Below are 12,035 nucleotides of genomic sequence, written 5' to 3'. Positions count from 1 at the left end.
AGGGAGGAGAGGGGACTTGGTCAGTAGGGTACCATGGAGGCCACGGGCTTTGTAGGATTAAACTGCCCTACACAAAATCCCAACGGGACATTTCTATGGGTAATTGACATGTCCCTGGTCCCATTAGATGGGCTACAAAATAGAGGGGTCAGAAACTCTCCTGTCTCAGGACAAAAGACCACCTTTAAGGAAGTCAGAAAGAAACTTCCTCATAGTCAGGTTACACCACATTGTCCTCTCCAGGGATTCCTGCCCCCTCCTCTCAAGTAGCCGACGACAAGCTGCCGACGACAAGAGGTGGGACTAGCTGGACCTTGAGTCTGACCCAGTCTGATGACTTCTGTGCTGTGGAGTTGTAAGCAGGAGTTCAGGGTTCTAGTCCGGACTCATTTCAACTCTCTGCCTTTGGGCAAGTCTCCTGGAGCCTGATTTTGAGGTGGGCTAAGGGATGGCCTTAACCCTTCAGTGCCCCAGCCTGCCCAGTGGAACACAGGGACAGGCTGTACCGGGTTTACCACGGCGCCGAGCCCAGAGTCAGAAGGGCCCAGGCCAGCCCAATCCCCCGGCTGGGTGAGATGGCCAGGAAAGCTGCCCCCACCCCTGTTCCTCCCCCACCCCACCTCTTCCCACCCTTTCTCCGCCCCGGCCCCAGTCCCAGCCCCACCCCCACTCCGCCCCTTGCCCCCCCATGGCCCCTCCCCTGAGCTACATCCCAGGGGACTGCAGCAGGGGTCGGGCCCACCCTGCACTCACCGGGCAGCGGGAAGTGGAGTGACTTGGCCCCAGCCCACTCTGCTCCACCGGCGAGTGCTGGGGGCAGTTCCCGCCTCGCCCAAAGTCCGGGAGCCAGGGGAGCAGAGCGGAGCGGGCTGGGGCCAGGTCACTCCACTTCCCGCCTCCCTGTGAGTGCGGGGCGGGCCTGCCCTGCAATCACCAGACGGCAGGAAGGTGGAGTGACCTGGCCCCAGCCCGCTCCGCCGGTGAGTGCTGGGGGGAGGTTCCCCCCTGCCCCCAAGCCTGGGGAGGAGATGGAGCAGTGGGGAAGGGGCATGGGATGGGGACAAGAAGGGGATAAAGGAAGCGGGACCAGGGGGGAAGCTGGAGCCCAGCATGCTGCATCCCCTTGGTAGAAGCTGGGGCTCCCCTGTTAATCAGGCCCATCGAACCCTCACCCTGACAAGCCCCACCTCCCCTGCATCTGTACCACACCAATGGGCCCCCCCAGACACCCTCCCCACTGAGCCCCTACCACCTGCACCTGGACGTCCACCAAAATGAACCCCACCTCCCCTGTACCTCGACCCCCACGCCGAGCACCAAACACCTTCACCTGGATCCCCTGCAGAGTCCCATTGCCCCGGTACCCCCCAATGAGCTTCTGTGCATCCAGATCTCCCACTGAGCCACCCGCACCCAGACTGCCCCACAGAGAACTCTCTGACCCCCACCTGGATACCCCCACACTAAGTCCCTCTGCACTTGGATCCTGCTGCCAGGCTGAGCCTGCTCACCCACACCTGGTGCGCCTGGCACAGGGGGCAGGGGCCCAGGGTGTTTCTGGGGCAGGCCTGGCCCTTGCACTGTGTCAGGTTCGGGTGCAGCCTCACTGCTGAGTCCCTGTCCCAGGCTGGGATGGGGTGAGGCTGCAGGGTAAACTCCCATCTCCATTTAACCAGTGGCCTGTGCTTCCCACTGCCATGTTGGAGCCTCCAGATTTATTTATTGACAAACAAAATTTGCAAAATTTTAAAATACTGTGCACAGAATTTTTGATTTTTTGGTGCAGAATTCCCACAGGAATATGGGGTGCTGTGCAGCTGGGATGGTGGGACTGTGAGGAAGGTGGTAGGCAGTGGGGAGGTCTACGGGTGGGGGGAACTGGGTGAGCAGTGTGGTGTGCAAGGTGCTGTGCAGTTGTGGTGGGAGGCCAGCGGGGGAGGTCTCTGGGAGGGGTGAGGGCTGGGCATAGAGATCTGTGGTGGAGGTCTCTGGGCAAGGGGGTGCTGGACACAAGTGTGGGGTACTGGGCAGGGGGAGGTGTGGTGCGGGCCCGCCCCCAGGGGGAAGGGGCATGCTGACAACACACGGCTGGGCCCATAAAAAGTTAATCCGGCCCTGGGGATAGGACATACCCTGCCTCACACGAGGAGCCGTGAGCCTTAACTCGCATGCCAGGCAAAGGCAGACAAGGGAGCAACATGTGCCACAGGTTATCACCGGGGTCAGCAACCTATGGCACGCACGCCAAGGATGGCAGGCAAGCCGATTTTTGATGGCAGGCTGCTGCCTGCCGGGTCCCAGCCGCCGGCCCCACTCAGCGCCCGCGGGACCCTGGCAGGCAGCAGCGTGCCATTAAAAATCCTGACCCCCCTGGCCTGGTCTTCTCTGCCCCTCCCCGCGGAGGCAGGATGAAGAAGCTTGGTCCTGCTGGCTGCTGCTGCAGGGCAGGCAAGCTCCCCCCCTACCCCCGCCTCTTCCCCCCCTTCCTGCCCCTCCTCCTCTCCCTCCCTGCTGCCCATCAGCTGATGGCCCTTGTTGGGAGGGGAAAAAGCAGAGCTGCAGCAGGCTCGCTTGCTGCTCCGGGGAGGAGGTGGAGAAGAGGTGGGGAAGGGGCCTGGGGGGTGGAATCAGGGCACATCCCCTCCAGCCCCCTGCTGTGAGCCGTTCTGGGCAGGGGGCTGGGACCACCCGCATGACCCTAGCCCACACGCCCAGCCCTCTGCCCTGACCCCTACACCTCCACACACACACCCAGCCCCCTGCCCTGACCACTACACCCCCCACACACCCCAGCCCTCTGCCCTGACCCCTACACCCCCCACACACCCCAGCCCTCTGCCCTGACCCCTACACCCCCCCACGACCCCAGCCCTGACTCCAGCACCCCCCCACACATGCCCCCAGCCCTCTGCCCTGACTCCTGCACCCTCCTCACTCACCCCCAGCCCTCCCACCCCATGCCCTGACTCTTGCACCCCCCACATTCCCACCCCCACCCTGAGCACCAAACGGGAGCTCCTGCACTCCCCCTGCCCACATTCCCACCTGCACCCCTCATACCAAATGGGAGCTGCCCAGGTAAGCACTCCACACCCAAACCTCCTGCCCCAACCCTGAGCCCCCTCCCTCATTCTACCTCCTGCCAGACCCTGCACCCCAACCCCCAGCCTGCTCCTGCACCCCCAGCCCTGTGCTCAGTGCACTCCCACCCTCAGTTCAGTGCAGAGAGAGGAAGAGAATGGGCTAGAACCAGGGAGAAGGTAGGTCCCCACTCTACATGGGCAGGGCCGGGACCCCAGACCGGCAGCGGGCTGAGCGGGGCTGGCAGCAGGGACCCTGGCTGGCAGGAGCCGGCGGATGGAACCCCAAACTGGCAGCGAGCTGAGTGGCAACGGGCTGAGCCGCTCAGCCCACTGCCGGTCTGGGGTCCTGGCTGCCGGCCCCACTCAGTCCACTGCCGGTCTTGGGTTCTGGCTGCTGGCCCCTTGCCAGCCGGGGTCCCGGCCGCAGGCCCCGCTCAGCCGACTGCTGGCCTAGGTGAACGGAACCCAGGTTGGCAGTGGGCTGAGTGGACCGGCGGCGTAAGGTCAGCGTTTTAATTTAATTTTAAATGAAGCTTCTTAAACATTTTGAAAACCTTGTTTACTTTACATACGACAATAATGTAGAGACTTATAGAGAGAGACTTTCTAATATGTTAAAATGCATTACTGGCGTGCAAAACCTTAAATTAAAGTGAATAAATGAAGACTCGGCACACCACTTCTGAAAGGTGGCCGACCCCTGGGTTATCGCAATCACTGCTTCGTACAATGATCACACTAGCATGAGAGCAAATCAGTGTTGCACTATCACAGCTCTCAGACGCTATAGCAGGGTCTTAAAGGACTGGTAAGAAATGGGTGGAAGTGACAGAATAGCACGTGTGCTGCAAGTAGATGCCACCGGTGCAGGAACTGAAGTGCGGAGATGATGGAATGGAAGCTGAAGCCTGCTTTACCTCACACCCTCCTGCTGGGGTCTCTTCCTGCTCTTGGGATGTGTGCAGGATTACGCTAAAATGCTGTTGTGTTCTTGCTCCTCCCGTTTTGCCTTGTCCACTGAGCACTCTGGGGCAGGGACCTCACTTCTGACAAGTCCAGGTCCAAGGACACATTCAATTTCCTCAGCATGGAAGTCACTGCTGAGTGTGACCCACGCTCCCCGAGGCAGTTGCACCCATTCACTCCAGGCTGCCTCTGATCCAATGGCCTGAGCTCTAGCTTAGGACTTTTGCCGGGATTCCTGGGTGATCAAGCAGGGACTCGGTGTGAAAGGCTTCTTCTAGAATTCACCTTAGTCATTCTGGAAAGCTAGGGCCCATGTCCTGGAGCTTTGGGTTACACCTGCACCACTGGGTTTCCCCAGGGGAATATTAGGCTGGCAGAAGTGGCCAGACAAAGTCCTGGGAAGCAAATGATGCAGTACATCCGGGATAGACACCTCCCAGGTACCAGCCACATGCTCTGCGGTTTTTGCATTATCTGGAGGGGCAGAGAATGCGTCCACTCACCACTGGCCTCCTTGCAGAGGCTGCTTTCAAATACGCTGATCAATGCAAACTCGGCATCTGGTGAGGTGGACCCACCACTTCCAGTCACCAGGGCCCCTGAAGTGCCATCCATTGGGAACAGCTTTCAGAGACTCCTGCCCTGGCCTGCCTGAGCTCAGAGCATTAATGAAACATGCAACTGGAGTTTGTGTGGGGGGCAAGGCCTGCTCTCACCACACACACAAGGAAACCACTGCATTGCTGCTAGGGCAGCAGCAAAAATAGTTTCCCCTTTGCATAGATTCACATGCACACGAGCCACTGGGCAGGGAGCTGCCATTCTAGGACAAACAGGGACATCTGTTCTTACCAGATTCCTGGAGATGGCAGCTCTGCGCACACACTCCCCGGTCTCTATGTCCCACTTGCACATGGTGTTGTCCCTTGAACCTGTGCACAGCTGTAAAGAGTCTACAACCACAATGACTTTATGTAAGAGAGGGCAGGGAAACCAGCATTACTGCAACTGCCAGCAGTAGGAGACAGCTGGGCCTCACCTGGGCTCACCGCCAGTCCAGTTACAACCAAGTCATGTCCTGGGAAGTGCTGGCTTGGCCCCGAGTTCCTGTGTAGCTCCCACATCATGACTGTCTTGTCACGGGAGGCGCTGAAAAAACTGTTGGATTCAAAGACACAGGCCACCTGCACAGAACAGAATGAGAGATACAAGATCCATTTGCCAGCTCAACCCAACGGCAAGGCAAGAAAAGCCCAGCAAGTCTGCAATCGTTTCAGAGCTCAGAGCTGCAGCCATGTGGCCCAGGAAACACACAGCTCCAAAAGGGGGATATTTTGATTTACAAATTCCATTTTGTACTCACATGAAGACGACTCCAGGCCGTGCAATTCAGGGCGATTACTGCATCTCAGTGAATTTATGTCGCTGGCTGCAGACCCTTATCGCTCCCCTCAAGAGTTAAACGACCCCAGAAACACACTCCCTCAACTTATATGGAAGAACTGTGGACAAACGTTAACTAGTAGATCCAGTGATCCAGGTCACAGTCACAGGCAGAGGAGAGCAAGCAAAGGAAGAGATTTAGAATATATCCAGGGCCTCGTGCTCTCAACGATTCCAAGGACCCTATTCCCACCACTGACCCGAGAGACACAATCCACACGCAGGTCTACACTTCAGATGCTGCACTGGTGCAGCTGCCGGCTGTAGTGCTTCAGTGAAGATGCTCCTATGCCAGCGAGAGAGCTTCTCCCATTGGCGTTGTCAGTGGGTCTCAGCCTGTGGTCTGCAGACCCCTAGGGGTCAGCAGACTTTGTCTAAGATTACCAAAGGGGTTCGCACCTTCATGTGAAAATTTGTAGGGGTCCCCACATTAAAAAAAGGTTGAGAACCACTGGTGTAATTAATCCACCACCCACCGACACAGTTCTGTGTACACGGGGGGTTACGTCGGTACATCTGTGTTGCTCAGGAGGGTGGATTTTTAACACCCCGAGCCACGCATTTATACCACTGTAGGTCTGTACTGTAGACCAGGCCTAAGCTTTCATTAACAAAACTAAATCACTCTCCAACCCTTTGGGGTGTGAAAGGAACTTCCCAGGTATGAACCAGGCACAAGCTGAGGCAGCTCTGTTCTCCTGACTCTTCAGAAGCCGGAACCAAGCGCTCAGAGAGGTGCGAACAGTTCCTCCCTGGGAAGCAAGAGCTCTGAAACCTAATGATGGCCATTTAAATGTCAATAACCACTTTGCTGCTGATCATTTTAGCAGAAACCTGCAGAGCTGTGCCTAGCCACCTTTAGTGGATGCAGAGGTGTAGTAGGGAGGCAGGAAGCTGTCACAGGCCGGTAGGGCAGGGAGAAGGAAACAAGGTCCTCGAGCTGCTTCCCCTCCATCCCCAAAAGTCAATGATTGCTGCCATACTCACCTAGGGAGAGGAGGAGGGGAAGCTTACAAGAAGTGGAAATTTGGACAGATGACTAGGGAGGAGTATAAAAATATTGCTTGAGCATGCAGGGGTGTAATCAGGATGGCCAAGGCACAATTGGAGTTGCAGCTAGCAAGGGATGTGAAGGGTAACCAGAAGGGTATCTACAGGTATGTTAGCAACAAGAAGGTGATCAGGGAAAGTGTGGGACCCTTACTGAATAGCAGAGGAAACAAAGTGACAGAGGATGTGGAAAAAGCTGAAGTACTCAATGCTTTTTTTGCCTCGGTCTTCACAGACAAGGTCAGGTCCCACATTGCTGCACTGGGCAACACAGTATGGGGAGGAGGTGAGCAGCCCTCAGTGGTGAAAGAACAGGTTAAGGACTATTTAGAAAAGCTGGACATGCACAAGTCGATGTGTCCAGATCTAATGCATCCAAGGATGCTGAGGGAGTTGGCTGATGTGATTGCAGAGCCATTGGCCATTATCTTTGAAAATTCATGGTGATCGGGGGAGGTCCTGGATGATCGGGAAAAGGCAAATATAGTGCCCATATTTTCGAAAGAGAACCCAGGGAACTACAGACCAGTCAGCCTCACTTCAGTCCCCGGCAAAATCACGGAGCAGGTCCTCAAGGAATCGATTCTGAAGCACTTAGAGGCGAGGAAGGTGATCAGGAACAGTCAACATGGATTCACCAAGGGCAAGTCATGCCTGACCAACCTGATTGCCTTCTATGATGAGATAACTGGCTCTGTGGATATGGGGAAAGCGGAGGATGTGATATATCTTGACCTTAGCAAAGCTTTTGACACAGTCTCCCACAGTATTCTTACCAGCAAGTTAAAAAAGTATGGATTGGATGAATGTACTATAAGGTGGATAGAAAGCTGGCTAGATTGTCAGGCTCAATGGATAGTGATCAATGGCTTGATGTCTAGTTGGCAGTCGGTATCAAGTGGAGTGTCCCAGGGGTCGGTCCTTGGACCGGTTTTGTTCAACATCTTTATTAATGATCTGAATGATGGGATGAATCACCCTCAGCAAGTTTGCAAATGATACTAAGCTGGGAGAAGAGGTAGATATGCTGGAGGGTAGGGATAGGGTCCAGAGTGACCTAGACAAATTGGAGGATTGGGCCAAAAGAAATCTGATGAGGTTCAACAAGGACAAATGCAGAGTCCAGCACTTAGGAAGGTAGAATCCCATGCACCGCTACAGGCTGGGGACCGACTGGCTAAGCAGCAGTTCTGCAGAAAAGGATCTGGGGATTACAGTGGACGAGAAGCTGAATATGGGTCAGCAGTATGCCTCATTGCCAAGGCCAACGGCATATTGGGCTGTATTAGTAGGAGCATTGCCAGCAGATCGAGGGAAGTGATTATTCCCCTCTATTCGACACTGGTGAGGCCACACTGAGAGTATTGTGTCCAGTTTTGGTCCCCCCACTACAGAAGGGATGTGGACAAAATGGAGAGAGTCCAGTGGAGGGCAACAAAAATGATTAGCGGGCTGGGCCACATGACTTACGAGAGGCTGAGGGAACTGGGATTGTTTAGTCTGCAGAAGAGAAGAGTGAGGGGGGATTTGATAGCTGCTTTCAACTACCTGAAGGGGGGTTCCAAAGAGGATGGAACTCGGCTGTTCTCAGTGGTGGCAGATGACAGAACGAGGAGTAATGGTCTCAAGTTGCAGTGGGGGAGGTTTAGGTTGGATATTAGGAAACACTATTTCACTAGGAGGGTGGTGAAACACTGGAATGGGTTACCTAGGGAGGTGGTGGAATCTCCTTCTTTAGAGGTTTTTAAGGTCAGGCTTGACAAAGCCCTGGCTGGGATGATTTAGTTGGGGATTGGTCCTGCTTTGAGCAGGGGGTTGGACTAGATGACCTCCTGAGGTCTCTTCCAACCCTGATATTCTATGATTCTATGCAGTCCCTCCCCAGTGCCAAAGCCTCCAATGAACTCAGGTGGCAAATGCCCAAACTGCCTCCCAGCCCAACTGTCCCCAGCTCCGCTGCATGGATACGGGGTTCACACACCATGAGCGGGAGCGGCATGCAGTCCTGCTTCCTCTGCAACTACTTCAGTCCCCAGGCAGCGCCAGTATAGCATGCCACAGCACACAAGACCCTGGAGGGCAGAGGAAATCAAGACCTCCTGCAATGGAGATGAAACCAAATTATCGTCACACAAGGAAAACGGCTCTGGCTGGCCTGTTCACTTCACATTCAACCCACTTGCCTCCTAGGGCACTCTGGGATTTAGCAATGCCATCCCTCAAGGCCTTGTCACAGGAGTTAGGCCCAGCTTGCCACAGAACGGACAGGGCACAGGACACTTGAAATACTCTACAGCAGCGTTTCTCAAACTGGGGTCCACAAGGGTACTCCAGGGGGTCCGCAGGCCCCACTGATCAACTCCACCCCCTCCCTCCCAGTACCTCCTGCATACAGGTGGCACTGGGAGGGAGGGGGAGGAGTGGGGACGGGGCACGCTTCGGGGAGGGGGTGGAAAGAAGTGTGGAAGAGGAGGGGCAGGGTTGGAGTGGAGATGAGGCTGAGTGGAGATGGGGCTGAGTGGAGATGAGGCTGAGTGGAGATGAGGCTGAGTGGAGATGGGGCTGAGTGGGGGGTTTGGGAGTCTCTGAAAAATTTTAAATCAAAATTTGGGTCCTCGGGTTGCTAAAGTTTGAGAACCACTGTTCTACAGAAATGCCAATGGATTAGGAAGGAGCTGCAGTTTGCAAGAGAGCGTCTTTGGTTTAGTTCCTTACACGCTGAGGGGACTGTCCAGAGTACTCTGCCTCGCCCTGTTCGAAGCCGAGAGCACATTATTAACCCCCGTTTGCGAAGGGGGATGTTGAAGCACATGGAGGGGAAATGACTGAACCAGCCACACCCAGCAAGGTCAGCAGCAGAGCCAGGAATAGAATTTGAGTCTCCTGAGTGCCAGCGTCTTCTCCCATTCACTATTTCCCCCTGACAATCAACAGGGGCTCTTGAAAATAAGGGATTACTAGCAGAGGCTAGAGCCAGGCATGACCTAACATAGTTGCACAGTTTGGCTATGTACCTGCAACACCCCATCTATTTCAGCCCTTCATGTCTTGTGAGCTGTGCAAAGTGCACAGTGGCTTTGTGATGTACACAACTGGGGACCAGGAGGAGGTCACCAAACATCTGTGCTTGTAGCCAGAGCTAGCATTTAAACTTTAGATTACAGAGGTGGTGGGGGGTGGATGGGCAGGCAGAATTAACCTGCTTTCCCAAAAGTGAGTGTGCAGATGAAAAGACAGTTACCTTTTCCGTAACTGGTGTTCTTCGAGATGTGCTGCTCATATCTATTCCACAATAGGTGTGCGTGCTCACCACATGCACTGGTGCCGGAAGTTTTTCCCCTAGCAGTACCCATAGGGGGGGAGCGCCCCCCACGACCCCTGGAGTGGCGCCTGCCTGGGGCGGTATAAGGGGAGCTGTGCGCTCCCCCCACCCTCAGTTCCTTCTTGCCAGACAATTCTGACAGAGGGGAAGGAGGACGGGATGCGGAATAGACATGAGCAACACATCTTGAAGAACATCAGTTACGGGAAAGGTAACTGTCTTTTCTTCTTCGAGTGATTGCTCATGTGTATTCCAAGTAGGTGATTCCAAGCTATATCTGTTGGAGGTAGGTAGGAGTTCACAAGCCCTGCAGAACCCAGCGTCATCCCTGGGTTAGGGGACAATCACATAGTGCGAGGTGAACGTGTGAACCGAAGACCACGTGTCGGCCCTACAAATGTCCTGGATGGGGACGTGGGCCACGAAGGCAGCTGATGAGGCCTGCGCCCAAGTCGAGTGTGCCCTCACAATGGGTGGTGGGGGGACACTCACCAGCTCAAAACAGGAACGGATGCACAAAGTGATACAACTGGAAAGCTGCTGAGTAGAAATTGGCTGGCCCCTTGCGCGCTCAGCTGAGGCGATGAACAGTTGCGAGGACTTTCTGAACAGCTTCGTCCGCTCGAGGTAGAAAGCCAGAGCCCGCCGCACATCGAGCGTGTGGAGACAGCGTTCCTCACTAGTCGCGTGAGGCTTGGGGCAGAGGACCAGTAGAAAAATGTCCTGACCCATGTGGTAGGCGGAGACCACCTTTGGGAGGAACATGGGGTATGGGCGGAGCTGTGCCTTGTCTTTATGGAAGACCGTGTATGGCGGCTCGGAGGTCAGGGTCCTGCCAGCAGATCGAGGGACGTGATCGTTCCCCTCTATTCGACATTGGTGAGGCCTCATCTGGAGTATTATGTCCAGTTTTGGGCCCCACACTACAAGAAGGATGTGGAAAAATTGGAAAGAGTCCAGTGGAGGGCAACAAAAATGATTAGGGGTCTGGAACACATGACTCATGAGGAGAGGCTGAGGGAACTGGGATTGTTTAGTCTGCGGAAGAGAAGAATGAGCGGGGATTTGATAGCTGCTTTCAACTACCTGACAGGGGGTTCCAAAGAGGATGGATCTAGACTGTTCTCAGTGGTAGCTGATGACAGAACAAGGAGTAATGGTCTCAAGTTGCAGTGGGGAGGTTTCGGTTGGATATTAGGAAAAACTTTTTCACTAAGAGGGTGGTGAAACACTGGAATGCGTTACCTAGGGAGGTGGTGGAATCTCCTTCCTTAGAAGTTTTTAAGGTCAGGCTTGACAAAGCCCTGGCTGGGATGATTTAGTTGGGGATTGGTCCTGCTTTGAGCGGGGTGTTGGACTGGATGACCTCCTGAGGTCCCTTCCAACCCTGATATTCTATGATTCTGTGACTCGCCTGGCCGACGTGATTGCAACCAGGAAGACCACCTTCCACGAGAGGTGAGAGCAGGAGCACGTGGCCAGTGGTTCAAACGGGGGCCCCATGAGACAAGCCAACACCAGGTTTAGGTCTCACTGCGGGACCATGGGTCTAGAATACGGAAAAAGACGGTCAAAACCCTTAAGGAACTGGCCAGTCATAGCATGGGAAAATACCGTGTGCCCTTGCACCGGCAGATGGAAGGCCGACATGGCTGCCAGGTGCACCTTGACTGATGAACGCACCAGGCCCTGTGTCCTCAGGTCGAGAAAGTAATCAAGAATAAGCTGGATTGGGGCAGTCACCGGAGAGACACCCTGGTCCGCCGCCCACCTAGAAAACTGGGACCACTTCGCCAAATAAGTGCGGCGAGTGGAGGGCCGACTACTTTCGAGGAGGTCACGCTGAACTTGCTCGGAGCACGTCCTTTCCTCTCCACCTAACCAATGAGCAGCCACGCTGCGAGGTGAAGAGCTGCCAGGTTGAGGTGGAGGAGGCAGCCCCGGTCCTGAGAGAGCAGGTGTCAAGGTTCCTTCCCCACTCTGAACTCTAGGGTACAGATGTAGGGACCTGCATGAAAACCCCCTAAGATTATTTTTACCAGCTTATGTTAAACTTCCCCAAGGTACAAACTATTTTACCTTTTGCCCTTGGACTTTATTGCTGCCACCACCAAGCGTCTAACAAATATATAACAGGGAAAGAGCCCACTTGGAAACATCTTTCCCCCCAA

The 12,035-nt window shown here is 54.9% G+C and overlaps 1 protein-coding gene across 5 annotated transcripts in view; it reads right to left on the bottom strand.

Annotated features, from left to right (window-relative positions):
• WDR31 (WD repeat domain 31) overlaps positions 1-12,035 on the bottom strand; it is a 55,818-nt gene that overhangs the window by 23,116 nt on the left and 20,667 nt on the right. For all 5 annotated transcript variants that reach the window (XM_078849063.1, XM_078849061.1, XM_078849062.1 and 2 more), the window contains exons 5-6: positions 5,089-5,233; positions 4,902-5,002 (exon numbers count right to left, since the gene is read on the bottom strand). In XM_078849063.1, the coding sequence (XP_078705189.1) occupies positions 4,902-5,002; positions 5,089-5,233 (246 nt within the window). The remainder of the gene's footprint in view (positions 1-4,901; positions 5,003-5,088; positions 5,234-12,035) is intronic.

This window comes from Lepidochelys kempii, chromosome 16 (genome assembly GCF_965140285.1).
Source record: "Lepidochelys kempii isolate rLepKem1 chromosome 16, rLepKem1.hap1, whole genome shotgun sequence".
NCBI classification, from domain to species: domain Eukaryota; kingdom Metazoa; phylum Chordata; order Testudines; family Cheloniidae; genus Lepidochelys; species Lepidochelys kempii.
This window is presented reverse-complemented; position numbering and strand designations above follow the sequence as displayed.